This window comes from Grampus griseus (genome assembly GCF_964374135.1).
Source record: "Grampus griseus genome assembly, chromosome: 14".
NCBI lineage: Eukaryota > Metazoa > Chordata > Mammalia > Artiodactyla > Delphinidae > Grampus > Grampus griseus.
In genome coordinates, this window is record NC_139008.1 from 16,034,904 (window position 1) to 16,061,698 (window position 26,795).

Here is a 26,795-nt window from a genome sequence, read left to right on the forward strand (position 1 = left end):
TTAAAGCCAGATGGGGTAGAAGTGAACTCGGTCAGCACCTGCCCCCTGCCTCGGGCCGAGGACCCTCCCCAGTCTCATGCCAGTGCTGCCAGCTGGCTCTGAGGTGGGAATTCCTGCACTGAGTGAGCTGCAGTGCCTTCAGCTGCAGTAGAAGCAGCCCAGAGGAGAAAAAAACAAAACCAAACAAATGAGAACCAGCTGCAAGGGCCCTTTAAATGCCTAAGCCTCGCCCCCTGAGTCTGCCCTGCCCTGCCGGGAAGTCATCTCTAGGGCTGGGTGAAGGAGTTTCCTGATCTGAGGACTCTGTTGCAGCCAGCCACACTTCTGGATGTGAGTACTTCATACAGGCCTCAAAGCCCCAAACCAGTTGGTGGGACCTTGTGTCCTTCAAGACCCTCTCTAGCTCTGTCCTGCCTTCTAGGGCTTGCTTCATCTGGGGCAGGTGGTCTCTGAACCAGAACCGGGAGAAGATGGGTGGAAGCTTAGCCTTGGGAGGCTTTGCTTTCCTTGGAGTTTTTTCTGGCTTCTGAAGTAAAGGTAGATCAACTTGTCATCTTGCCAACACCCTCACCCCTCCTAATCTCAGGCCTCTCTGACCTTAAGCTCCCCCATCAGCAGTAGGGGCAGAGGAAACTTAAGGGGTCCATTTAGATTCCCTCCTGGAGTGAGATTGGTCCCTGCTAGACTCCCCCGGGGGACCTGAGCTCTGGCCTGTCCCTTTGAGCTTTGAAAATGTGACTTGTCCCCGTTGAGATTCCTCAACTCTGCAGACATCGAGGCTTTCCTATTACCCCACTCAGGGCTATGCCAGCTGGTAATAGGCTATGCCACTCAGGGCCTTGCTGATCATTTGAGAAATCATCGGCAGAGTAATCTTAAGGTAGGCTTGATTTCCAGAGGCATGGAGTTTGGTGAGCAAGGCTCTTTTTCTTTTTTTTTCTTTTTGGGACTGGGAAGTGAAAACAGGAAGCTCTCTTGGACCCGCCGTGCTTCTAAGATTCTGGGGATCTTAGCAGCATGGAGGGTTGGGGGATAGTAGTAGAGGCAGGTGTGCCCTGTTTTCTCTGCTCCCTGTCTGGGTGGGCCCCTAGATATTATGGGGAGAAAGGCTGGCTGTCACGGGTGCCAACTGACTGCCAGAAACTTCTGCCTGTTTCCACCCTTGGCACGCAGTATACTCTGCCTCCCCTGAGGGTGATGCCTTCTGGACAGGGCAGCTCTCTAAAGCCGTGGGCACGTAGGGGCAGCCACCTTGAATGGCTGGCCCAGGGAAAGCCAGAGAGCTCTAAGGTTACTCTGGCCTCCTTGTTGGGTGCTGCTCTCCTAGGTTACCGAAAATACCTTTGAACTGCAGTGGCACTATCTCCTGGAGAGTACCCAGCCCCTCCCAGGTCCTTAAGTCCTTGTTCTAGTTTAGAATCTTATTGCCATTTTTGCCGGAGACCACACTACTTCTTGGTTTGGGGGCTCTGCGGTCATGATACCTGAGGTGGAATTCCAGCTCCGTCCTTTGATCATTGTGTGATCCTGAGCAAATTCCTTAATTTGTAGGTTCTTATGGGGATGAAATGAGTTAATTAAAAGCATTTAACACAATACCTGGCACAGATTAAGTTCTTAATAAGTGGGAGCTGTTATGGGGGGGCACTTGCCAAAGATAGAAATTCCAGAGTCGTTCCTGGAAACCTTAGCCTAGTGCGTCTGGGGTGAGGCCTGGGCGTCAATACGACCAGCTGAGTCCTATGATTGGGCGATTTTAGAAAACAGGGGTTCTGCAACCTGGTTCCTGGGTCACTTCCAATCTAGCCAATCTTTGCCTTCAATGACTGGCATTAATTGGCAGCATCTGGAGGTAGGATAGAAATAGGACAAGCATCATCCGGAGCTGGCAGGGCTGTTCTGTCCCCAGAAAAAGCTGCTGCTCCCGAAAAGTGGCCCAGTTGGGCTAGAGCTCAGATAAGATTTTCCTAGGAAGAAAAGGTCCTAAAACTTTGCTGCTACTAAAGAAGTGATTTATGTGAAACAAATTCTCAAGAATTTCCACTATAGTCCCCCAAAGCAGGAAATCATTTCCCTAAATTGGGAAGCTGTCTGGTAAAAACAGCCTCTCTGCAGTCCCTGAGAAATGTGGCTCTTGCATTCTCTAAACAAAGACTAGAATGTTTAAAATCAGTGAAGGGAAACTGCAAAGATGAGTTCCCTGTCTGTGCTGAATTTCCTGTGCATTTTCCTAAACCTAAGTTTGATAGACGTGACGGTGGCAAGGCTGTCTCCAACCTTTCCTCCAACTTCAGGCCTGCTCAGGCCTTGGGACAAGGGGACTTGTGCTGGCTGGGGGTCTACTTGGACCTGAGGGTGAGGAGCTGGGGGAAAATACATGACATTCCCTGCTTTTGAGGAACAGTTTGCCATCTGGGTTCATCTTTGGTCTTCCTCCTCCAGGCCATGGTTGTGCTCCTACTGTGTATTAGACATGCTCCAGTCTCTAACCCCTTTAACCCCAGGAAACAGTCACTTTTATTCCCACTCCAGTCTAAGAGAGGCTTGGAGGCTAGCACGTGGCCCGAGGTCATATCGGCAGTGATAGAGCTCAGTCTTTGCTATATATTAGAGTCAGTGGAAGAACTTTTCTATATAGCAATGCTAGGACCCCACTCCAGACCAGTTAAATCAATCCCCAGAGATGGGTGGTTTGAAAAGATCTCCAGGTGATTCTGATGTACAGCTAGGCAGGGTTGAGAGGCTCTTATAGACCAGAGCTGCTCATAGTTTAAGGTATGCCCAAATCACTGGGGATCTAGTTAAAATGCTGGCTAATTCAGCAGCTCTGGGGTCGGGGGAACCCAAGGTTCTGCATTATTAACAGGCTTCCAGGTGATGCCGACACTGCAGACCTATACCCAGTGTGGCTGGTCACCTGGGCATCTGCTGTTTAAGATTCACTGTCAGCCACTCACAACTGACACTGAAACTCTGATATGTAATGATATGACTCATTCATTAATTGAATTTTGCTCTAGCAAGTTTACTCGTGAGCCAGAACAGGGCCAGAATTGCCTCTTCACTGGAGGATGAAGCCAGCTTCTCACAGGCTGTTTTGTTCTCTGTTCATCCCTCCATTCTTGGTGTGTGGGATGCAGTGGGGGAGCCACTCGTCTCTGGGACTTCGGGTAAAAGTTGGCTGGTTCTGGCAAGAGCCTCATAACACATGAGGATCAGTGTGATCAGGCAAGGTTGGACGGGTACCAGAGAGCAGACTACGGGGCAGATCTTGGAAGCAGACACTGAAGGGAGGTGTTGGTGAATTTAGGGAGTTGGGGCCAAACTCGGGGCTGGGCAGGACCTTCCAAAGGTCAACATGGTCCTTAGCCGTTGTCTTTTGAGGGCCCTGGTATGTTGGAAGTGAAATGCTCTAACTGTACACGTTATCTGGTAAACCACGGAAGTCTAAATCATGCTGCCTGAGTCGGGTGGTCTCCCTGGTCTGAGAGGCCTCTCGTGAGGCTCACTTCTGGGGACGGCAAGATTGAAAAGGCAAAACCTGTTCTTGGGTGAACTTAGCAGGTGAACTTACATGGAAGGCACAGCTTTAGGTCTGGGTAGGTGGGTGATCAGGGATGTGAGACAGGGTCCTGGTACTGAAACAAGGGTAGCTGGCAAGGGCATGGCCTCGGAATAAGGCAGGAGCCCAGCCTGATTAGCTTTAGGGATGACTCTCAGCTGAGTCAGTGAGCTGGGCGAAGCTCTCGGCCCCCCTGACTGGGCCCAGCTGGGGTGACAGATGGTCGAGAGGCCTCAGCTGTAGGGGGTGAGGGATCGTCCAAAGGAGCCATTGGAGGCTGTTCCCAGAGCCTGCTTCCCAGCCTCGTGTGGCCTTCTAGAGTTTAAATCTTCCCTGTGGGGCTGCACAGACCCTCCTCTTGCAGCCCTAGCCCTTCCTCTCCCCCATCTGGCTTCCTGGCCAGGCTTCCGCCCTGCAGAGAACCAGGAAGAGGCTTCACTGGGCTGTCGGATGCTCCTTTGCTATTCTAGGCCCACAGCTGGGGTGACACAAAAACCTGCCACCTTCCTGATCCGTAAACAAGTGAGGGTTAAGGCCGAGATGCCAGATGGGGTAGGGAGCCTCTGGTGCCAGGTCACATCCTCCAACTGGATAGGGAAGCTGGCCCTCAGCTGTAAGCCACACACACAGTGCTGCTAAGAGCCAGTCTCTGTTCCAAGTGCTTTATGATTAACTCAGTCCTCGTACGTTGGGGTTGATGACCTATCCATCCCCAGTTCACAGGCCAGGAAACGGGTATAGGGAGGGCAAGGGACTTGTCTGAGATCACCCATCCAGTAAGGGTTAGAACCAAGATCCAGGCAGTCCTAGCCCCGGGGTGGGGGTGGGGTGCTCTTGGGGGGCCCTCTCCTGGGGAATGGAAGCACAGCCGGGCAGGATGGGCAGTAGAGAGGAAGGAAAGCCAAGGTCCAGGTAAGAGTGGGGAGAACAGAAAGCAGAAGACTAGCACCTGGATTTTCAAACACTCCCTGAAATCAACAGAAGAGGGAGCTCTGATATTAGAAAAGTTAAGGGAAATTAACTTGACAAACAGGCAACAGAAAAGTATCAAGGTCAAATCCCATACAAAGTTGCAAGAAAAAGAATTGAGGAGCAGAATAATAACCCCCTGATGTAGAAAGTGTACCAAGAAAACAGATCAAAACTGTAACCTCTTTGAAAATGAGGTAAGACATTAGGAAACAATACCAGGCAAAGCAGCAAATCAGAATTGTAAATAAGCCCAGGTAGTCTGGCTGAATCCATGCCCCTCACCATTGTACTGCACTGCCACTGGAGAGAAGCAGGACCCGGCATTCCATCGGGATTCTCATCCTGATGGTACCACCAACTTGCTGTGTGGCCTTGCATGACTCATTGTCCCTACCTGGGACTCAACTAATTAGATCCACACTGTCTAATATGGGATCAACCAGCCACATTTGACTAAATTAAAATTAAACACGAGCTCCCGAGCGGTCTTGAGCTCACACCCGGCTTCTCAGCCTTAACCTGCGTGCCGCCATCACTGTTACGCTAGGCACTGCTGCCTGCCGCGGCACTGCTGCCTGCCGCGGCGCTGCTCGGTAGCAGCAGTCAGTCTCCCGGACCAGCCCCCCGGGTCCCGCCGCTGTTACCCAGTCAATTCGCTGCTACTCCCATGGGTCACATGAGACAGATGGAGGAGTTTGCTGCTCGCTGGGTGACATACTTCAATAAGCCAGATATTGATGCTTGGGAATTGCGTAAAGGGATGAACACGACTGTTGGCTGTGATCTGGTTCCAGAGCCCCAAATCATTGATGTTGCTTTGCAGACATGCAGACGCTTACATGATTTTGCTAGTGCAGTTCGCATCCTAGAGGTTGTTAAGGACAAAGCAGAACCTCATAAGGAAATCTACCCCTATGTCATCCAGGAACTTAGACCAACTTTAAAAGAACTGAAAATCTCCACTCCAGAGGAACTGGGTCTTGACAAAGTGTAAACCCCATGGATGGGATTCCCGAGAATTTACTGATAGTGCTACTCGATTGTAAACAATCACCTGGAAATATTGATGATAACATATTACCTTATTTGAACAAGTTTTCCTTTAAGTACCAAACCATGTAACATAACTTGGACTTTAATAAAAAGGAAATGAGTTTGAACTGAAAAAAAATTAACTAATTAACATTTTAGTTCCTCAGTGACACTGTCCACATTTCAGGAGTTTGACAGCTGCATGTGGTCAGTCCAAAGACAGCACAGATTAAGAATATTTCCATCATTGTAGAAAGTCCTTTTGGATGATGCTGAGTTGGAAGGTTTTAGAGAGGAGCCACACAGGTGATGTGAGCGCATCAGCGCCAGGGGTAAGACAACTGGGAGTGGTGGGGACTGTGGTTAAGCAGGAAAGCTTGTGGCCCGTCTAAAGGGCTCGGCTGCTATGTGGCTCTCGTCAGTTTGCCACGTGGGAATGTAAGGCCTGGTTCCTCATTCTTCAAGAGAAGCAGGAATTGGAAGTTTGTGGTAACTCACAATTTCTAAACAAAAGAAATTTTACAGATTGTGTGGATCAAGTAAAACTCTTGGGCCTTGATTCTGTAATTTTGTGGCTCCAGCCTCTTTTTCCTGTGCCAAGCCACTCCCCCTTCCTCCTTCTCACTTCACATTTGTCACCCAGTTTGGAAGCTGTATGGATGGTGGACTAGATGGGGTACCACTCCTTTTTGGTGGTGGCTTCACAAATGTTGGACCGGGACTTCCCTGGTGGTCCAGTGGTTAAGACTCTGCACTTCCAATGCAGGCCTGGCCAAAAACTTAAAAAAAAAAAAAAAAAGTTGGACCAAAGTCTAGGAGGGCAAGGCTTTGAATCACTTAGTAAACTTGGTTCCCTTTGTGTGACTCCAGGGGACATGTCCAAAGTCCAAGGCATGCTGGAGGCAGGGATGGGGTTTAAGTAGGTGGTGTGACATTCCTGAACAGGCCAAGCACTGGAGGTAACCAGCCAGGATTCAGAAGCAGTTAGGGTGGGGGTGGACAGAATGCAGTACTCATTCACTCGCTTTCTCCTTCCCACCCACCTCTACCCATGATGGCAGGGAGTCACAGGTGGCAACAGACCACAGAGAACTGGGGAGGAAAGGACTAGAATACTCCGGTGTTTCTTTTTTTTTAAATTTTTATTTATTTGTTTATTTTTGGCTGCATTGGGCCTTCTTTGCTGCGCGCAGGCTTTCTCTAGTTGCGGCGAGCGGGGGCTACTCTTCGCTGTGGTGCATGGGCTTCTCTTGTTGCAGAGCACGGGCTCTAGGCGCGCGGGCCTCAGTAGTTGTGGCTCGCGGGCAGTAGAGCGCAGGCTCGGTAGTTGTGGCTCATGGGCTTAGTAGCTCCGCGGCATGTGGAATCTTCCTGGACCAGGGCTCGACCCCGTGTCCCCTGCATTGGCAGGCAGATTCTTAACCACTGCACCACCAGGGAAGTCCCCTTTGAGGTGTTTCTAATCCAGCTGATTCTATGGGAGCATCATTTCCATCAGGGACCCCTTCCTTGAGAGGCGGCCCACATCTAAACAGTTCATCCCAGGATTGTTTAAAGTGCAAGGTGGGAGGGCGGCAAAGATCATGCAAACATTCTTGGGCTATGGGCTAATGTTTGCATACAGCTGGGGCCCTTGGGATCCCCTGAAATAAAGGAGGCTGCCCCTGGAGGAGCTCTTCAGAGCCTCTGCCCCCCACCGTGCTGGGGAAGACACACAGCACCACCAGAGGCTGACCCCCTCTCCCAACTTGGTGTGCTTCCGCCTCCTACGCTATGGGGGTTGGAGATTGGGGAAGTTTTGATCTTAAGCCCCTCCCAGTACTTCAGGAAGCTTGGGGGAGGTAAAGTAGATGGGAATGAGGGAAAGGAGTTGGCGGAGAACCCTGGGCTTCTGTGGTTAACTGCATCAAGCATCTCTTGGCAGGGATGAGGTCTGGATGGGCTGCCCTGGGTGGGAAGAAAGGAACAGATGGGTGTGGGGACAGTGAAGGATGGCATAATCTGAGCCGGAGGAGGAAGGGCCCATTTCCCCAGCGCCAGCCAGTCTTCATGCCCACCTCATCCCAAGCCCCCTGGACTCATCTTTTGTCTTCTCCCCATCTGTCTTTCACACTCTGTGCTTCCCTGGGCTCAGGAGTCACCATGGCAACTGAAGAGTCCATCATCCGCATCCCGCCATACCACTACATCCATGTGCTGGACCAGAACAGCAACGTGTCCCGCGTGGAGGTCGGGCCAAAGACTTACATCCGGCAGGACAATGAGAGGTTGGTGTTGGGACCGGGCTATGTGGGCACGTGGGGCCAAGGAGGACCTGGTAGCCTGGCTGCCATGATCATCCATCTCCTCCTTCTTGTTCTCTGGCTTGGGTGACAGGAAGCTTTCTTTCCCATTCGCCGCCTCCTTCGGGAATAGGAACGGGGGGTCCCCTGGGTCCTCACACTGCTTCTCACCCTCCAACAGGGTCCTGTTTGCCCCCAAGCACATGGTGACGATCCCCCCACGCCATTACTGCACAGTAACCAACCCGGTGGCCCGGGACGCCCAGAACGCCGTGCTGTTTGACGTCACGGGACAAGTACGGCTCCGCCACGCTGACCTAGAGATCCGGCTGGCCCAGGACCCCTTCCCCCTGTATCCAGGGGAGGTGCTGGAAAAGGTACCTGCTCACCTTCCCTGTACCCACTCTACCTGTCCTGCTACCTTGACCTAGGGCTCAGCACTGCTTTCTGGAGGGAAAACAAACTGGGGCCGTGGGAGGGGGTGGGAGGTGACATTTGCTGGTTCTCACTGGGACAGAATTGACTTGGTGCCCCTCCACTCACCTTCCCAAACATCCCCTTCCTCTTCACATGCCCAGGTCAGACCTTTGAGAGCTGTCGGCCCATCTCCGGACCTAATCTTCCAGGCTCCAGAGCCTGCCTGAAGCTCCTGGCCAGTCTGACACTAAATGACTTGTGCCAAGAGTAAGCGTTTCATTCTCTCAAACAGTGCCAGACGCCGGTGGGCGGTGACAGCAGTGGTGGAGCAGGTGAGGCCCAGGCTCGGGACGCCTGTGGCCGCTCCCCGGGAAGCCATCGCGGACCTGTAGTGCCAGCCAGGCCCTCGTCCATGTTGCCTAAGGCCCTGGGCCGGAGTGCGAGGGCACCCCGCCTTCATTTCTATAACGTTTGTTTACCTTCACCTCCTTGCCGTTTTACACTGTTCACTCTGGGCTCCTCTACTAAGCAGTGCTTCTTGATCCTGGGAGCGTAGGAGCGTGACCCGGGAGCTCTGAGGCGTTCCTGTCCACTTAGCTGCGGGCACTTTGGGGAAAATGTGTGTGGAGGTACTAAGGGATGAAGAAGGATTCGGATGTTAACCCTTAAGGAATCGGGGTGAAGGGGGTAAGGGAATTCTTTGTACTATTCTTGCAACTCTTATGAAGTCCCAACCTGTCACAAATTGAAAATCACCCACATCCAGGTTCTGCCTTAGACAAACTAAATCCCTCTCTTGGAGGGAACTGTGGGGGGTGGTCTGGAACCAGACTTCTTTTTTTCTGGCCACGTGGCATGTGGGATCTTATTTCCCTGACCAGGGATGGAACCGGTGCCCCCTGGAGTGGAAGCATGGAGTCTTAACCACTGGACAGCCAGGGAAAGCACCCCCCCTTTTTGGGGGATGGGCACCAGCATTTAAAAGCTCCCTAGGGTGGAGAGAACTTCCCTCATCGCTGCCTCTTTAACCTCTGCTTCCCCGGCAGCCCTGGCTCACAGCGGCTTATTCTCAGACCCCACGTGCTCCAGGCCAGGAGGGCAGGGCCTTCCCTTCCTCTGAGCCCAGTGCCACCAATATGTTCCTTTTCTACCAGAGAGTCGGCACTCGCCCTCCTTGGAGGCACTGGCCCCTACCCACACCACTTTCTTTCCCTTCACTGAGGCGCCACCTGGCTCGGGCCTCTCTTCCCCGGCCCTCCTGGGAGCCTCACTAATGTCCATGCGATAACCCTGTCAACATCTTGGCCTTCTTGACCTCAAGTCTGACCCTCACATCTTCTGCTTCAGTCCTGCCCAGTGCCATGTCCACTCTGGACTGGGTGGTTTATTCCCGCACCTGCCCCACCTCTGAAGTTTTTTCTTTAGCTAAAATATTTCTATTTTTTATTGAAGTAAAGTTGATTTACAATGTTGTGTAAGTTTCAGGTGTACAGCACAGTGATTCAGTTGTACCTACGTATATATCTACTCTTTTACAGATTCTTCTCCCTTGTAGGTTATTACAAAATGTTGAGTATAGTTCCCTGTGCTATGCAGTAGGTCCTTGTTGCCCCGCCTCTGAAATTAAACCCAGCTCCTCCTTAACCATCAGTCTCCCCTTCCTAGTCCTCCTGTGCTGTCATGTTGCCTCCAGGCTTTTGAATCCCACTTCTCTCCTGTCCCTCAGATTCTCTTCCTGGTCTCTCCCTACCCCAGCGGAACCCTGTTGTTTTAACACACGCTCTTCGTGCGCTAGACCTGCGCCCACACCCTGTCCTCGAGCGGTATTACCCCCGCCTGATCTTTCTGTCCTCTCACTCAGGTAGATCCACCCCAACAGTATTATAAGTAGCTAGTGGGATAAGTGGTTCATTCCAGCCCAAGCCCTGCTCATTAATGTTTCCTTCCCAATCAGCTTTCTCTCCTTTCCTTTCCCCCCTGCCTGCCTCTAAATATTGATCATTCTCGGCTCTCTTCCTGTTTTCTGCTCTCTCACTCTCAGACAACTTGGTCACCTACTTAGAAATTGAGGCCATCTGGAAGGATCTGGGTCTGTGTCCCCTTTCCTTCCCTGTGTCTCCTTTCTACCTGTTGGAGCCTCTAGGAGGTTCCCCTCCATCCGTGGACCCAGGAAGATGCATCCTTCTATTTCTTGATCTTATCCCCACCTAGAGCTTCTCTCTCCTGCCTTTAACTTTTCTGTTACTGGTGCCTTTCTCTTGGCCAATAAACGTGCTCTGCCTCTTCCATCCTTTTCTGGCCTTGAAGGCTTACTTGTTCACACTTTTCATCTAAAGAATGCATTCATAAGACTGTAAAGTCCTCTCTGACTTCCACCACCAGTATCTGCTCTCCATCCCCAGAGGTATCTACTGTCATCCATTCAGGGTATACACTTCCAGATACGTCTGTGCATCCATGTAAGTGTGTATCCAAAAAAGTATTGGTTATAACTTATTTGCATAAGAGCTAGCACATTGTCACTTGCCAGTGTATTTTGAATGAACTTCTCATCTTGGTGCATAAGTCATTTCTTGTTAATTGTTTGTAATTCCATATGATAGAGGTTCAGCCCTTCTCCTGAGTTACCATTTAGGATGTGTCCAATTTATAAGGAAAAACAGTGCTGTGGTGAATATCCTTGTGTGTGTGTGCCCTTGTGCATGCTAGTTTCTTTTTTTTTCTTTTTTTATAAATTTATTTGTTTTTTATTTTTGGCTGTGTTGGGTCTTCATTGCTGCGCTCAGGCTTTCTCTAGTTGCGGCGAGCGGGGACTACTCTTCATTGCGGTGCTCGGGCTTCTCATTGAGGTGGCTTCTGTTGCAGAGAACGGGCTCTAGGCACGCAGGCTTCAGTAGTTGTGGCTCGCAGGCTCTAGAGCGCAGGCTCAGTAGTTGTGGCGCACGGGCTTAGTTGCTCCACGGCACGTGGGATCTTCCTGGGCCAAGGCTCGAACCCGTGTCCCCTGCATTGGCAGGCGGATTCTTAACCACTGTGCCACCAGGGAAGCCCTAGTTTCTTTTTTGTTTTAAGAGTAGAAACTAATAAGAATTTCTGGGTCCCAGGATATGCACACTAAATTTGTATGGGCTTTTATGAATGGCCTTGTCAATCTAATTTTTAGCTATCTACTTTCTCTTTCCTATTTAGTTTTTTTTTTTAATTGGGATATAGTTGCTTTACAATCTTTCCTATTTACTTTGACAACTTGTACTTGATGTTCTCTGCCCTGTTGCCTCACAAGCCCCTGCATCTGGCCCCCTACCTCCGCTGACCCCACTTTGGCAAAACCCCAAGACATCCTAAGTGCAGGCCCAGTGGACTGTCATTCTGTGTCTCACAGACGCTCTCGGCCATGTCCATTGTTGATCTGCCCTCTTACTAAAACTTGTCTGTGTTTTACTCTGTGGATGTCTTTATTTTCCATCTTCTCCCCGTCCCCTCTGCCTTCAGGTTCTGTCCTGAATATCCTGTGCCTTCTTTTTTTTTTTTTTTTTTTTTCATGGCCTGATCACTTCATCTGTGTTGAAGACACCCAACTCTATACCTTAGCTGGGAACTACAGGCTGTGAGTCCCCTAGCTGCCTATAGGAAGCCCTCTCCTAGATGTCCCACAGTCGCCTCATACTGGCTATCCAAGCCTAACACTTCCCCTTACCCCCAAATCTGTTCTTGTCCCATATTCCCAGTCTCACTTGGTGATACTACTGGACCTAGTCACTCGAGCTGAAAGCCTGTAACAGTGTACGGGGCAAACTGGAAGGAGACAAAGGAGGCAGCCAGGAGACCAGTTAGGAAGATATTTCCATCATCCAGGCGAGAGGTGTTGGCGGCTTAGGTGAGGGTGTGGCAGGGATAGATAAAGGCAGACCTGGATTTGCAGTGGACAGACAGGAAGTGACGATGGAGTAGATGTGAGAAATGAAAACCGTACTGGACTACATGCTCTTCCCAGAATGCTCACACCTTCCTCCTCCTCCTTTTACACCTTTATATCAAAAACCAGCTCTTCCTCTGAGCCCCAGTTCAAATGCTACTCTCTGAGGGCCTTTCCCAACTTCTTCACCTGGACTTCTGCAACCTCTTCCCCTTGACCCGGTCCACAGTCTGCTTGGAGGCATTGGTCTGTGTTTGTCTTATCACCCACTGGAACCTCAACTCCACGAAGATGGGGGTATGTCTTGACTCCACCACAACCAGCCGAGCGCTGTGTGCATAGAAGATGTCCAGGCAAAGGCTTGCCCGGGCAGTAAACGTCCAGCTCTGCCTCTCCAACCCAGAGTGTGGTCGGTGGATGAAGTAGTTATCTGAGCTTCTCCTCCCAGGGGGCTACTCTAGTTGGAGTAAGGAGTGGCAGGTAACCTTTAATAAGGCTGAGGTTCAAATCCTGATTCTGTTTCTTACTAGTTGTGTGACCTTGATCATGTCCCTTAGCCTCTATGAGCCTCTTTCCTTGCCTTCCTGCTTCCCTCGGATCAAAGATCAAGTGAAATCCTATTTGTAGAAAATATTTGTACAAACCTCTACAAAAGGTTTGGCAGCTTGTGGCTGGGTTCCCCTTCCTGATGGAAGGAGATGTGATGGCTGGAGTACAATGGCTGTCTTGTGACCATGAGGCAACCTTGAAAACAAAGCCTCATGCTTCAAATGTGCCTGTTATAGAAGTTTATACCTTCCCACCACCTATACTTCCTGAGAGCCCCAGTGCACACTGGGCCATGAGATGCTCACTTACTCAGCTTCTCAGATGTTTCTCCCACATCTCCCATCAAGCCCTCTACCCAGTTTCTCACCTGGATTTCTAGTTCATAACAAGATCTGAGCACTTCTGCAGAGGAAGGTGTGTTCTTGGCCCATCAGCAGTGACAGCCTCTTGCTCTCAACTCCATCTTAGCTCTTCAGACCAGATGGCTTGGGGGCCACACCTACCTTGTACATTCCACTCGGAGTCTTATTTTGGGACATGGAGAGATTGATGCTGTGGACTCTGACCTTCACGGTGTCAGGTTTGACTCCAGGGGTCCCAGCTCTGAATACCTCGCGACCCCCCTTCTTCCCCTATTAGGACATCACCCCACTGCAGGTGGTTCTGCCCAACACCGCCCTCCATCTTAAGGCGCTGCTGGATTTTGAGGATAAGAACGGAGACAAGGTGGTGGCAGGAGATGAGTGGCTATTTGAAGGACCTGGTAAGTACTTCCTCTCCAGCCGGCTCAGGGTCAGAGGTTTCCTGCCCTCCCATTCTAGCACTGATATATTCTGACCTTCAACACCCATCTCATCTTCCCTTCCCAGGCACGTATATCCCCCGGAAGGAGGTGGAGGTTGTGGAGATCATTCAGGCAACAGTCATCAAGCAGAACCAGGCCCTGCGACTGAGGGCCCGCAAGGAATGCTGGGACCGGGAGGGGAAAGAGAGAGTGACAGGTGGGGTCTTGAAGGGATGCTGACGGGGGGCAGGGGGGGCAGGCCGTGCCTTGACCACAGGAGAAGTGGGGAAGTTTGGGGGTAGCCACTTGTAGCCTGGAGGAAATATTTCCCTGGTATCTCTTGCCAGCTCTTCTGGGCTGCCCCCTGCTGCTTCCCCCCACCCCCTTCAGGAGGCTCTACTCGGATCCTGTGATCACGATCATGCTGACATGGCTCTTCCTTCCCCCCAACCCTTTACCATGAGCTGGGGGCAGCGGCCATGTCTGTTTCTAGGTCAGCAAAGCAGGTGTTCATATACAACTAGCAATTGTGTTTGACAAATGTGATGTATTAACTGAGGTCTTCACAAAGGCCGTGCTTACTGAGCCAGGTGCGGTTCAAATGCTTTACAAACGGCAACTTCTTTAGTCCCCCAACAACCTTGAGGCACCACGACTCCCATTTTCCATATGACATCACTGAGGCCTGGGTTTATGGCCAGGAAGGGCCAGACTGGAACTTTCCCCCCGGCACTCTTGCTTCTCCAGTAGGCTCAATGACCTCTGCAGCTATAATAGAGGCAGTTCTGCCCATTTTAGGGGAAGGAAAAAAGTCGGTCTTTGGAACTTAGAGAAGGCCTAGCAGAGTATTGGAATGTAGCAACTTGGGCACTTGGAAGGGCTTTTTTTTTTTTTTTTTTTTTAATCTTTCTGAGGTAGGGATTGGTCTTCCTCTGGCCTCAAAAAAGGAAAACAATGACTCCTGTCAGGCCTTGAGCATAGGGGCAGTGGCATCTCAAAGTGGCCCACAAAATTCTGCGGGTCCCCTGTTGTCTAGGCTGCAGGAGGGGCAGCTGGGGAACAGGCTGGGTGACCTTTGACCCTTGCCTCTCTGCCCCTGGCCCAGGAGAAGAATGGCTGGTCCGTTCCGTGGGTGCGTACCTTCCCGCAGTGTTTGAGGAGGTTCTCGATGTGGTGGATGCTGTGATCCTTACGGAAAAGGTTTGTGCTCTGGAGGACCCTGGGTGGGAGACTCTCAGAGTGGCAGAGAACGGTGTCAGAGAATGTGAAAATAAGATCACCTGAGGAGTGTCCTGGGTCACCTGAAAGGGTTTAAGAAGTCCTCTTGGATTGGTAGACACTGTCACTTAGACCTGGATCATTTAGTGGCCAGTAGGGTTCCCAGATCCCCCAAGGAAGTTAGAGGTGGGTTTATTCAAACCCCCCAACATCTCGCTCTACAGACAGCCCTGCACCTCCGGGCGCGGCAGAACTTCCGAGACTTCAGGGGAGTGACCCGCCGCTCTGGGGAGGAGTGGCTGGTGACCACGCAGGACACAGACGCCCACGTACCAGATGTCTATGAGGAGGTGATGGGGGTCGTGTCCATCACCACCTTGGGTCCCCACAACTACTGTGTGATTCTCGACCCGGTGGGACCAGATGGCAAAAACCAGCTGGGGCAAAAGCGTGTGGTCAAGGTGAGTGTCTCCACGTCACCCAGAGGTGAATGCCTTTGGAGTGGCCTAAGGCCCTTGGACCCCAGTCCCTGCCCTCCTCCCACCCTCGGTACATGTTCTAGAAACAGCAAGCTTGTTTTTGCTGCCTCTGTGCACACTTGTCTCTATCCCTTGAGACACTGTCTCATTGATCTTTCTGGCATCCCTGACGTGAGGTCACACATGGCCTCTCTTGTGAGTGCCTCCCTGGCCCTGCACTGTGTCTGTAAACCTGGAAACTCCCTCTAATATTTCACATCCCTCTGTTCTGGAAACTTTGTCATCCTGCGTCAAACAAATCTCTTGGTTTACCCTTCTCCGCATCCTCTACCTCATCCCCTCTCTGAACTATATGTGGGACTAGCAGGGCTGGGCAGACCTTTCCTGTGAAGATCGTAGGTATTTTAGGCTCTGTGAGCCATATGGTCTCTGTTGCAACTACTCAACTCTGCTGTTGTGCCGTGAAAGCAGCGTAGACGGCTTGTAAACGAACCACTGCCGCTGTGTTCCTGTAACATTTTATTTGCAAAAACAGGAGGTAGAATAAATAGGAACAACCCATCAGTCTATCAGCTGATGAATGGATGAAAAATATGGTGTATCCATACCATGGAATATCAGTCAAAAGAATGATGGGTAATCTTTCTGGGGTTGAGGGCACTCATGTTCTTGAGATAATTCAAAAATGTAAAAATCAAAAATGAAGTTCTAATATGTGCTACAACATGGACAAACTTGAAAGCATCATGCTAGGCAATAGAAGCCAGACGTGAAAGACCACATATTGTATGATTCCGTTTACCTGAAATGTCCAGAATAGGTAGTGGGTGGGGTGGGGCTGGGCAGTAACTGCTACTGTGTATATAGGGTTTCTTTTCAGGACGATAATGTTCTGGGGTTAGGGAGTAGTGATGATGGGCAGCTCTGGATATTCCAAAACAACTGAATTGTATACTTTAAATAGGTGTATTTTATAATATGTGGGTTATATCAAATATATATATATACACATATATGTATTTATATTATATATTAAAACTAGGCAGCAGGCCAGATTTGGCCCAAAGATCAGAGATTACCAACTCTGGACTACACCATCCCAAGGCAACAAAGCATGGGAGAAATAAAGCAATAATAGGTTAATTCTTAACTATTGAGCTTGTGAGAACCCAGACCTTGACAGTTTACAGAACTTTTCAGGGCAGGTTTTTTCTTTGTTTTTTAATTTATCAAGGTATTTATTTATGGCTGCATTGCGTCTTTGTTGCTGCACGCGGGCTTCTCATTGCGGTGTCTTCTCTTGGTTGTGGAGCACGGGCTCTAGGCGCACGGGCTTCAGTAGTTGTGGCATGCGGGCTCAGTAGTTGTGGCTCACAGGCTTAGTTGCTCCGCGGCATGTGGAATCTTCCTGGTCCAGGGCTTGAACCCGTGTCCCCTGCATTGGCAGGCGGATTCTTAACCACTGCGCCACCAGGGAAGTCCCAGGGCAGGTCTGACCAGATCTACAGGCATTTGTAGAGTGCCTCACAGTCTAGATAATGATTCATTGTATGACGTAAGGGTGGGGAGGGTGCTTTTGGGGGCTCCTGTCCTCAGCACAAGCCCATGGTCACATGGAGCTGAAGGAGGTACCATCAGAGGCACCCACAGCCCTGGGTGGCGACTGCTCCTGACCCGCTTCTCCCCACTAGGGAGAGAAGTCTTTCTTCCTCCAGCCCGGGGAGAAGCTGGAACGAGGCATCCAGAACGTATACGTGCTGTCGGAACAGCAGGGGCTGCTACTGAGGGCCCTGCGGCCCCTGGAGGAGGGGGAGGGCGAGGAGAAGGTCTCCCACCAGGCGGGGGACCGCTGGCTCATCCGTGGACCCCTGGAGTACGTGCCACCTGCCGAGGTGGAGGTGGTAGAAGAGCGTCAGGCCATCCCGCTGGATGAGAACGAGGGCATCTACGTGCAGGACGTCAAAACCGGAAGGGTAAGCACTGAGGGATGGGCGCCATCGCTGCCATGTGGCCCTGGTGGTGGCTTGGTCTGGGCAAGTGGGTGATGCTGGTGGGGAGATGCATGGTGGAGGTGACAGAAGGGATTCAACAGTGTCGCTAGTAGCATCCAAGCCAGCCGGCTGCTAAATATGAGGGCATTCTCTGGAGTTTTTGCCTTCCCTTTGTCTTAAATATCTAATTTCAAATGTTAGAGCTCTCAAGCAAGAAGATGAACCAGATTTCAGGATGGAAACTTAGTCCCCAGTGCAGATCTGGCTTCCGGCATAAAGGTCTGACTGGGATGTGGCCTAGGAACAGTAAGACCTGACCTCCCTCCCATACCCTTTTCCTGGTGGAATCCCTCCTCTCTGCCTCTCACCTAAACCTTGATCTTGGTCAGACCTAGGACCACATCTCCAACCTCTTTAAGAATCCAACCTACAAGCAGAGCTCAGACTCCTAGGAAATGTTAGTGTGTACTACCTAGTTCCTAGGATTGCATCTGTCCCTGGGATGCCCTCCAGGCTGCCCCATGAAGGAAGATTCCAGAAGAAATAATATCGGGAACTTACTATACGCCAAATTCTTGACACTAGACATGTGAGATGTCATTCATTCCTCTACCCTGTGAGGTTGCCGCTATCAGGTCCCTTTTGCACACGGGTGAGAGAGCTGCCTAAGGTGAAAGAACTTGCAGAGAGTGACCTTGAACGCAGCCTCCTTCCAGAGACCACATTTAACCACGATGCTGTCCTACCTCCTGGACCAGTTCCGCTTTAGGGATGCTGGGTAGGACTCTTCCCCTCCTCCCTTTGCCGGTGACATTCCTCCTCGTCTTGCTCTCTCGAGGTGCGTGCTGTGATCGGGAGCACCTACATGCTGACCCAGGATGAAGTCCTGTGGGAGAAGGAGCTGCCTCCGGGGGTGGAGGGGCTGCTGAACAAGGGGCAGGACCCTCTGGCGGACAGGGGTGAGAAAGAGACATGCAAGACTCCTAGGCCCTCCGCTCCCCGGAACAAGACCCACGTGGTCAGCTACCGTGTACCCCACAATGCCGCGGTGCAGGTGTACGACTACCGGGAGAAGAGAGCCCGGTGAGCGGCGGCCTGGGGGCTGCGCCGTGTGGGGCTGTGGCGGGAGGGCCTCTCCGGGCCTCTGACTCCCGGCTCCCTCTGCAGCGTGGTCTTTGGGCCAGAGCTGGTGTCGCTGGGTCCCGAGGAGCAGTTCACGGTGTTGTCCCTCTCGGCTGGGCGACCCAAGTGTCCCCACGCCCGCCGCGTGCTCTGCCTGCTGCTGGGGCCTGACTTCTTCACGGACGTCATCACCATCGAAACCGCAGACCACGCCAGGCTCCAGCTGCAGCTTGCCTACAACTGGTAAGGGGCAGAGGGGAGGGCCAGGGCCCCTGCTGGTGCAGCCCCGGGGAAACCCTGAAGAGAAGAGATGCCGCCTCGAGTGCTGAGCTCACAATCAGGGCAGAACGCCTGACTCCAAGCCACGGTCAAGGAGGAAACCCAGGGGTTCATGCAAATCCAGTCTGACGCCCAGGGGGAGCGACAGGAAAGATGAGGGCTCACCTGGGGGTAGAATGTGGGGGGAAACGGCAGGAGGACACTCCTCAGCTAAACTCCTAGCGTGACTTCAGCCAAACGTGTAACTACAAGGTTTAAAAAGATGAATCAAACCCAACTGGTGGGAGTGGCCGGGTGGTCAAGAGCAAGTACTCTGAGGCTGATGGGTGTGCATCCCAGCCCTGCCGTTTGCTAGCTGTGGGCCTGGGCAAGTATTGGGTGCTTTCCTCAGTTTCCCAGTCTGTAAAATGACGCTAAGGACATAACCATCAACCTAATGGGGCTGTGGAAAGGATGCTGTGAGAATTGGAACTGTGCCCGGTCCATAGTTAGAGCTCAGATGGCAGTGATGAGGATTGGGGGAGGTAAGTCAGGTGCAGAAGCGGTACTCGACAACTCCCAAGCACGCGCTTCTCACCTCTTGCCTGAGTGGCCAGGACTGTGACAAAGGCAGATGGGCGCTGATATCTTTGGGGGCACAGACCCTGGAGCCACACTGCCTGGGTTCAACGTTCTGGCTTGGCACCTGTTGCGTGACTTAGGGTCTGTCGCTTAACCTCTCTGGACCTCTATTTCCTTGTCTATGATGGGGGTAATGCTCATTCCCACCTCATAGGGCGGCTGAGCAAATAAAATGGGAATATGTAAGTTTCTTAGGACTTCACCTGACACACAGCAGATGCTAATTAGCGTTCTCTATCGTGAGACCCTTCCCAACCACAGAAGGTGGGTGTCAGTGTCCTTTTTTTTTTTTTTTTTTTTTGTGGTACGCGGGCCTCTCACTGTTGTGGCCTCTCCTGTTGCGGAGCAAGGCTCCGAATGCGCAGGTTCAGCGGCCATGGCTCACGGGCCCAGCCACTCCGCAGCACGTGGGATCTTCCCGGACCAGGGCACGGACCCATGTCCCCTGTCCGGCAGGCGGACTCTCAACCACTGCGCCACCAGGGAAGCCCTCAGTGTCCTTTTTGAAGGTGAGAGAGTTGTCTTTGCTCACAGGCACTTTGAGCTGAGTGACCGGAAGGACCCCCAAGAGACGGCCAAGCTCTTCTCAGTGCCCGACTTCGTGGGTGATGCCTGCAAGGCCATCGCATCCCGGGTGCGAGGGGCCGTGGCCTCTGTCACCTTTGATGACTTCCATAAGAACTCAGCCCGCATCATTCGCACTGCTGTCTTTGGCTTTGAGACACCAGAAACCAAGGGGTCTGACAGCATGGCCCTGCCCCAGCCCCGGGACCGGGCTGTCTTCCCCCAAAATGGGCTGGTGGTCAGCAGTGTGGATGTGCAGTCGGTGGAGCCCGTGGACCAGAGGACCCGGGACGCCCTGCAGCGCAGCGTCCAGCTGGCCATTGAGATCACCACCAACTCCCAGGAGGCAGCTGCCAGGTGAGTGAGGCCTGGGGGCCCGGCTCTCCACGATGCCCACTGTGGGCCCGGCTCTCCACGATGCCCACTGTGGGCCCGGCTCTCCAGGGTCCCTGTCTCTAGCCTGCTGCTAGGACCTGGGTAACACAGCACCCTGGTGGTCAGCCTGCTGTCCTCCTTACCCAGCAGATAGCCTGGGCTACTTAAGGTGGGAATAGATGCCACCCCTGCTTCTGTGGCTTCTCACCTTGCTTGTGCTGGAACCCAGATTCGTATCTGTGGCCCTCCAGGCTCTCTGGGGTCCAGCCTAGCCTCCCCCTCCTCACCTTCCAGCCTTCTCCCCAGGCTCACATGGTCCAGGCCCACCAGCTCCTTTCTGCTCTTCAGGGTGGGAACTCAGCACTGGCTGTTCCCTCTGGCCAGAATGTTCTCCCTGAATGTTCTCCCTGAATGTTCTCCCAGAATGTTCTCTCCTCCTTCTGGCCTCCAAAGCTCACCTCGTCGGAGAGCCCTTTTCTTTTTTACCCCAACTGAAGCAGCACCCTCTTTGCCCAGTCATGTTATTGTAGCACCCATTTTTCAAGGAGATTGTCACTGTCTGAAATCATCCCTGTTTACTTGTCCTTTTTTCCCCACTGGAAAGTAACTCGTGTGAAAGCAGGAGTCGCGGTCACAGCCACGTGCCCCTGCACCTAGAATCACACTTGGCTTGCACAGCGCACACGCTGTGCTTTCATTTGCACGTCAAGGGCCTCCCATGGGCCAGTGGTCCCTGCCCTTGGAGCGCCTGTTCCAGCTCTGGCCCCATGCCAGTGTCTTACCTAACCCCTCTCCCACCCAGGCACGAGGCTCAGAGACTAGAACAAGCAGCCCGCGGCCGGCTTGAGAGACAGAAGATCTTAGACCAATCAGAAGCTGAAAAAGCTCGCAGGGAGCTCTTGGAGCTGGAGGCTCTGAGGTGGGTGCAGAACTAGAAGAAAAGATGGCAGGGGGTCTTGGAAGAGCAGCTGATGGGAGGGGTGTGTGTGTGTGCGTGCGTGCACGTGTGTGTGTGCGTCCGTGCGTGCGCAGGTGTCCTCGTGCTGCTGTAGCATAAGTCAAGGGCAGAGGAGGGCAGGGCTGGGCTTTCTCCTGGGTCTCTCTGACTCTGCGCCGTCTCCAGCACCGCAGTGGAGAGCACTGGGACCGCCAAGGCAGAGGCCGAGTCCCGAGCAGAGGCGGCGCGCATTGAGGGAGAAGGCGCCGTGCTCCAGGCCAAGCTCAAGGCAGAGGCCTTGGCCATTGAGACGGTGAGTGGGGGAGATGCCCGTGGAAGGGCGTGGCCTTGGGGTCTGGAAGAAGCCCGATCGCTGCAGTCCCTGAAGCCATGTGGGAAACCAAGTACCCTAACAGAAAGCCCTGTCCAAATATTTTGTGGTTTACAAAGTCTTTTGCCCTATTTCAATTCACTTAATACCTGCTTTGAAGGTAAGGACAATGATTACGCCCATCTTACAGACATGTGCTCCAACACTGGCCCACTTTGTGCTAGGTATTGCCTGTGTTTTACATGCAAGATCTTATTTAATGCTTGAAATCCCATTAAGGGTATGAGTTCTCTCCATCTTACAGAGGAGGGAACCGAGGCTTGAATTAAGGGGCTCCAGGGTCACTAGCTAAAAGGTGGCATAGCCGGGGTTCACCCCTAACTGATGGTAAGTTTACCATTCCATCCCCTCCATCTGAATTCCCTCAGGCTTGCTGGCTGGGGCACTTGCTGGACATGTCCAGGGGCCACACGATGAAAAGAATGCTGGGTTTTCCCCTTCCAGGAGGCTGAGCTCCAGCGAGTAAAGAAAGTGCGAGAGCTCGAACTGATCTATGCCCGGGCCCAGCTGGAGCTGGAGGTGAGCAAGGCCCAGCAGCTGGCTGAGGTAGAGGTGAAGAAGTTCAAGCAGATGACGGAGGCCCTGGGTCCCAGCACCATCAGGGACCTTGCTGTGGCAGGACCGGAGATGCAGGTGAGGTGGGGGGAGAGTGCAGGCATGGGTGTGTGTGTATATGTCTTTGTGTGTATGTCTTGGGACCATATTTGGAACCAAGAAGGCAGAGCCGGGGAGGCAAACACAACACCTAGAAAAATGTCGGGGACAGAGGGGCGAGGGGAGGTGGTAACTTGGACTGTCTCTGTATCCTATGTCATTCGAGCATGGTGTCCTATCAGGCACAGCACTAGACTCAGTGAGTGGGAGCTCCTGCGAGAGCAGTAAACTGATGGGACATCAGTCTATGACAAGCCCTTCGAAAGAAGTCAACAGGGTGATATGGTGAAGGGGGAGGTGACATGTCAGGTTAGCTGGGGAAGGAGGGCCCCTCCGAAGAGGGGATACTTAAGTGCTCTGTAGAGTCGACAAGAGCTTCCCAGGAGAGGGTCCAAGTGCAAAGAATGAAACCTGGTGCATTTAAGGAACAGGAAGGACTGGACGGCTGCAACCTGGCTGAAAGCTCCCAGAGCTTTCAGGCCCGCGAGGCCTCGGAGGGGATGCAACCCTCAGGCTCCCCTTATGTTCCTTGCTTGTCACTGACTAGTCCTATGAGGATGGCTTGGGCTACAATGTCAGACCAGAGAGGGGGGCAGCCCACCCTGGAGAGGCGGCCGAGGGGATGATAAGAAGGGACCAGGGTCTGACTATCTTTTCGCCTGCCTCTTGCTCCTTCCAGGTAAAACTGCTCCAGAGCCTGGGCCTGAAATCAGCCCTCATCACCGACGGCTCTGCCCCCATCAACCTCTTCAACACAGCTTTGGGTCTGCTGGGGCTCGGGTCTGAGGCCCAGCCCACAACCAAGAAGGCAGCTTCGGCGCCCAGTGCCCAAGAGGGCTTGCTTCTCCCCTCCACTGCTGGCCCTCTAACTCTTGGAAGCAACCAGGTCATGCCTTAGCTCCCTACTGCACTGCCAAATAAAACGGAACCTTCTGGGCATTTAAACCCTCTTCTGTTGCCATAAGTCCGCATCACAAGGGAGTTTAATGGTGGTGGGGAAGAGATACCCCTGAAATCTTGATAATTACTAGAGGCTACCCTCATCTGTAAAGTGGAGCGGAAACTGAGGCAGGAAGAAGACTAACCCAGTCAGGCTGACGGGAGTGTGGGCCCCAAATCTGGCTCAACCATCCTTTCGGCAGTCAGCTTTCCTAGACGCCAGCTGGGGGAGATGATGCCACAGGTGACAGGATGGGCCTGTACCCCTTGGGATGGTTCCTGTGCCATCTCTTCTCACTGCCCTTTCGTCCCAGACCCCAGCTTGGCCTGGGAGTTCTGGAGTCTTAACCCTCTGACTGTGGGTGTATCCATCCTGGCTTCCCCACCTCCAGCACTTGGGAGGCTTTCTCTGGCGCCACCTGCTGGTTGAATCACACACCTGCACGTGGTGTCTGTGCATGCGTCCCTTCTCGGATGGGGGTGTCAGATCTGAGAGGAAGTTACTGCACCAGGGCCATAGGAACTGGAGCACCTCCCTGGGCTTCTGAATTGGGGTCTTCGGAGCATTGAGGAAGGGGTGCCCCCTTCTCACCCTCCCCCATGACCAGTGAGGAGCCCTTATTTGGGGGACGGATCCAGGTACAATCAGTCTGGGCACACAAATGGAGGCGGCAGGGTGCACCAGCCCTCCCACCCAGGTACAGCTGCAGGTGCCAAGCCTGCCTGGTCTCTGCTGAGGAAGCAAAAAAGTCTCGGGGTAGAGAGAGAAGCTTGGATGTACTAACTGTGCAACGAGAATGCAACCTCCCTGATCTTTTCCTCATCTGTGAAATGGGCCAGCAGTTCCCCCTCCTGAGCAGGGTTGAAGCTTTTTTAGGGTCTTATTCCTTTTCCCCCACTGGGCCCTGGCCCCATGAGCTCTTGTCTCCTTCCAGCTCGAGTTGCATTGGTGACCAGTAGCTCCACTCAAGTCTGAGCTGGTTGGGGCGGGGGGCTGTCTTTAGCCCACAGCACTTGGTGGTGTCATCTCAGTGTGGATAGAATAGGCAAAGGGGTCAGCTCATCCACCCCTGCTCCCTACAAATCCCCTACATCTTCCCTTAGGAGAGGTAACTGATTTAAAGCTCTTCATCTGGCACCTGGCATGTGCTAAGTGCTGTGTTAGCACTGTTTATAGCCAAGGGCCTCTGGGGATAAGTGACAGCAGGTAAGGTTGCCCATGGAGGGTAAGTTCCTTCCTGTCTCAGCCATGGCTCCCGTGGCCATCCTTTGACCTTGTCATTACTAATAACCACGGCACCTCTGAAATCAACTCCTGCCGCCTCATCCTCGCCTTCCAACAAATCTTCCTCCGACTCCAGGCTTCAGTGACCTTGTTCTCAACCACTTTCTCAACGTTGAACCCCACACCCCTTTCCTTTCAATCTTGCCCAGCTTAGATTTTGTCGTCTGTTGTGTAATTCACTCACTCTCAGTCAAAACCTCCCTCAGAAAAGGGAACCCTCCTACGCTGTTGGTGGGAATGTAAGTTGGTGAAGCCACTATGGAAAACAGTTTGGAGGTTCCTCAGAAACTAAAAACAGAATTAACCTATGGTCCAGCAATCCCACTCTTGGGCATATATCCAGACGAAACTATAATTCAAAAAGCTACATGCACCCCTATGTCCCTAGCAGCGCTATGCACAATAGCCAAGACATGGAAGCAACCTGAATGTCCACTGACAGATGATTGGATAAAAAGGTGTGGTCCATATATACAATGGAATACTACTCAGCTATAAAAAAGAGTGAAATGCCATTTGCAGCAACATGGATGCAACTAGAGATTATCATAAGTGAAGTCAGAAAGAGAAAGACAAATACCATACGATATCACTTATATGTGGAATCTAAAATAGGACACAAATGAACCTATGAAACAGAAACAGACTCATGGACACAGAACAGACTTGTGGTTGCCAAGGGGGAGGGGGTTGGGGAGGGATGGTGTGTGAGGTTGGGGGTAGCAGATGTAAGCTTTTATATACAGGATGTATTAACAAGGTCCTGCTGTATAGCACAGAGAACTATATTCAATATCCTATGATAAACCATAATGGAGAAGAATTTTTAAAGAATGCATATATATGTATAACTGAATCGCTTTGCTGTACAGCAGAAATTAACATCATATTGATTCAGAGCTGCCCGTGAAGCACAAGCCACAGGGGAGGACTCAGCTGCAGGGAAGAGCAGCGCAACTCTGGGGGCCACGGAAGAAGTGCAGAAACCAGACTTCACGGACTACACAGTTGTGCCTAGATCTGCCCCTACACGGAGCAGCCAGGAATAATTTCAAGACCACATAAGGGCTGAGTTTTGAGTGGTGGCAGATCCCCGCTGACATCCCACTGAGGATGTTTGATTGTCCCCCTGTATTCCAAACCAGATGTCTTTGGATGGCAATCTCCTTTCGCTCACCCTGCGGTGGCCAGAGCGGAAGCTGGATTAGATGTAGGTGGGCAATAGGGTAAAGGTTTAAAAAATTATATCCCATGACTGATTGCCTAAGATTATGTATGAGGAGTGATCATAAGTAATGAGAGCTAAAAAAATTAAAATGAATCGACTATACTTCAATTAAAAAAAAAACCTCCCTCACTCCTCGCCTCTTCCCCACCCCACGATGCTCAGTGGAAAAAGCCCCATCCCGACTTGAACCAGCTACTGCCCCCTCCACCCTCCCTGACCAGCTGCGTGTTCCTGGAGGAAGAACACCCCACCTACTGACTGATCTCATTTGAAACTCACGGCAACGAATCTTGAGAGACCTAACGGCTTCTGACTCTGCTTGTCTAGCTTGCGTGAGATCCCCTTCAGAACAGCTGTTCACACCCCCTCTCCTCTCCACCTCCCACACCCCTGCCCACTTTCTCTCACCTCTTTGAGAAAATAGAAGCACATGGGGCAGGAAGGCCCTTTCCAGCATCCCATGTAACAAACGACCCCATCTGGACTCTGTCCTCCCTCCTCTTCCCACTGAGGTCGTGTCCCGCTGACCCCAGCTCGCCCCCTTTTCCTCAGGTCCTCAGGGTCCACTCCTCCGTCCCCACCTCCTTTCTCTCCTGCACCGTCTGCTTCTCCCTGTCTCCTGGATCGGTGTTGCCGGTATATGAACATGCTCTGCTCCCTCCCGTGGAGAACCACCTCTCTCAGCCCTACATTCCCTCCAGGTGCCACATGTCCTCCCTCACAGCCGAAGTCCTCAGCTTCCCTGCCTCACCTCTCATTATCGCCTCAAACCACTCCAATTAGCTTGTCTCCACCCCTTGCTTCATGGAAATGGCTCTGTTCGGCATCACCAGTGATGTCCTTGTTGCTAAACCCAGCAGTTAGGTCCTCTCGTTCAGCCTCTCCCATCATTCAGCACAGTTGGCCACCCCTCTTCCACCCCAGGCTCCCATGACCTAGCCTGCTGCACTTTTCTATCCACCTCCCTGGCTGTGTCTCAGTCTCCTTGGCTAGCTCTACTTTCTCTGCTCAGCCGCTAAACATGAATCACTCTGAGCCTTGTTTTTTTCCGGCCATGCCGGGCGGCTTGTGAGGTCTTAGTTCCTTGACCAAGGATTGAACTCAGGCCCTCAGCAGTGAAAGCGCGGAGTCCTAACCACTGGACTGCCGGGGAATTCCCAGAGCCTTGTTCTCTTACTCAGCTACATTCCTGGTCAGT

The 26,795-nt window shown here is 52.2% G+C and overlaps 2 protein-coding genes across 2 annotated transcripts; both read left to right on the plus strand.

The window, feature by feature from the left end:
* The first annotated feature begins 46 nt into the window (after window positions 1-46).
* Window positions 47-23,076, plus strand: MVP (major vault protein). The gene is made up of 15 exons (XM_082671617.1): window positions 47-330; window positions 7,701-7,833; window positions 8,030-8,225; window positions 13,370-13,493; window positions 13,600-13,731; window positions 14,620-14,714; window positions 14,957-15,193; window positions 16,903-17,184; window positions 18,041-18,285; window positions 18,370-18,567; window positions 19,759-20,145; window positions 20,966-21,082; window positions 21,287-21,413; window positions 21,936-22,124; window positions 22,825-23,076. Exons 2-15 carry the CDS (start codon window positions 7,709-7,711, stop codon window positions 23,041-23,043), a joined length of 2,673 nt encoding a protein of 890 aa, XP_082527743.1. The 5' UTR covers window positions 47-330; window positions 7,701-7,708; the 3' UTR covers window positions 23,044-23,076.
* LOC309832257 (cytochrome c oxidase subunit 5A, mitochondrial-like) lies at window positions 4,103-5,611 on the plus strand (the record flags this gene model as incomplete). Its single annotated transcript, XM_082669878.1, is given in 3 exon segments — window positions 4,103-4,114; window positions 5,183-5,221; window positions 5,223-5,611. Coding segments are annotated over 3 exon segments (357 nt in total). The 3' UTR covers window positions 5,529-5,611.
* Window positions 23,077-26,795: the final 3,719 nt, after the last annotated feature.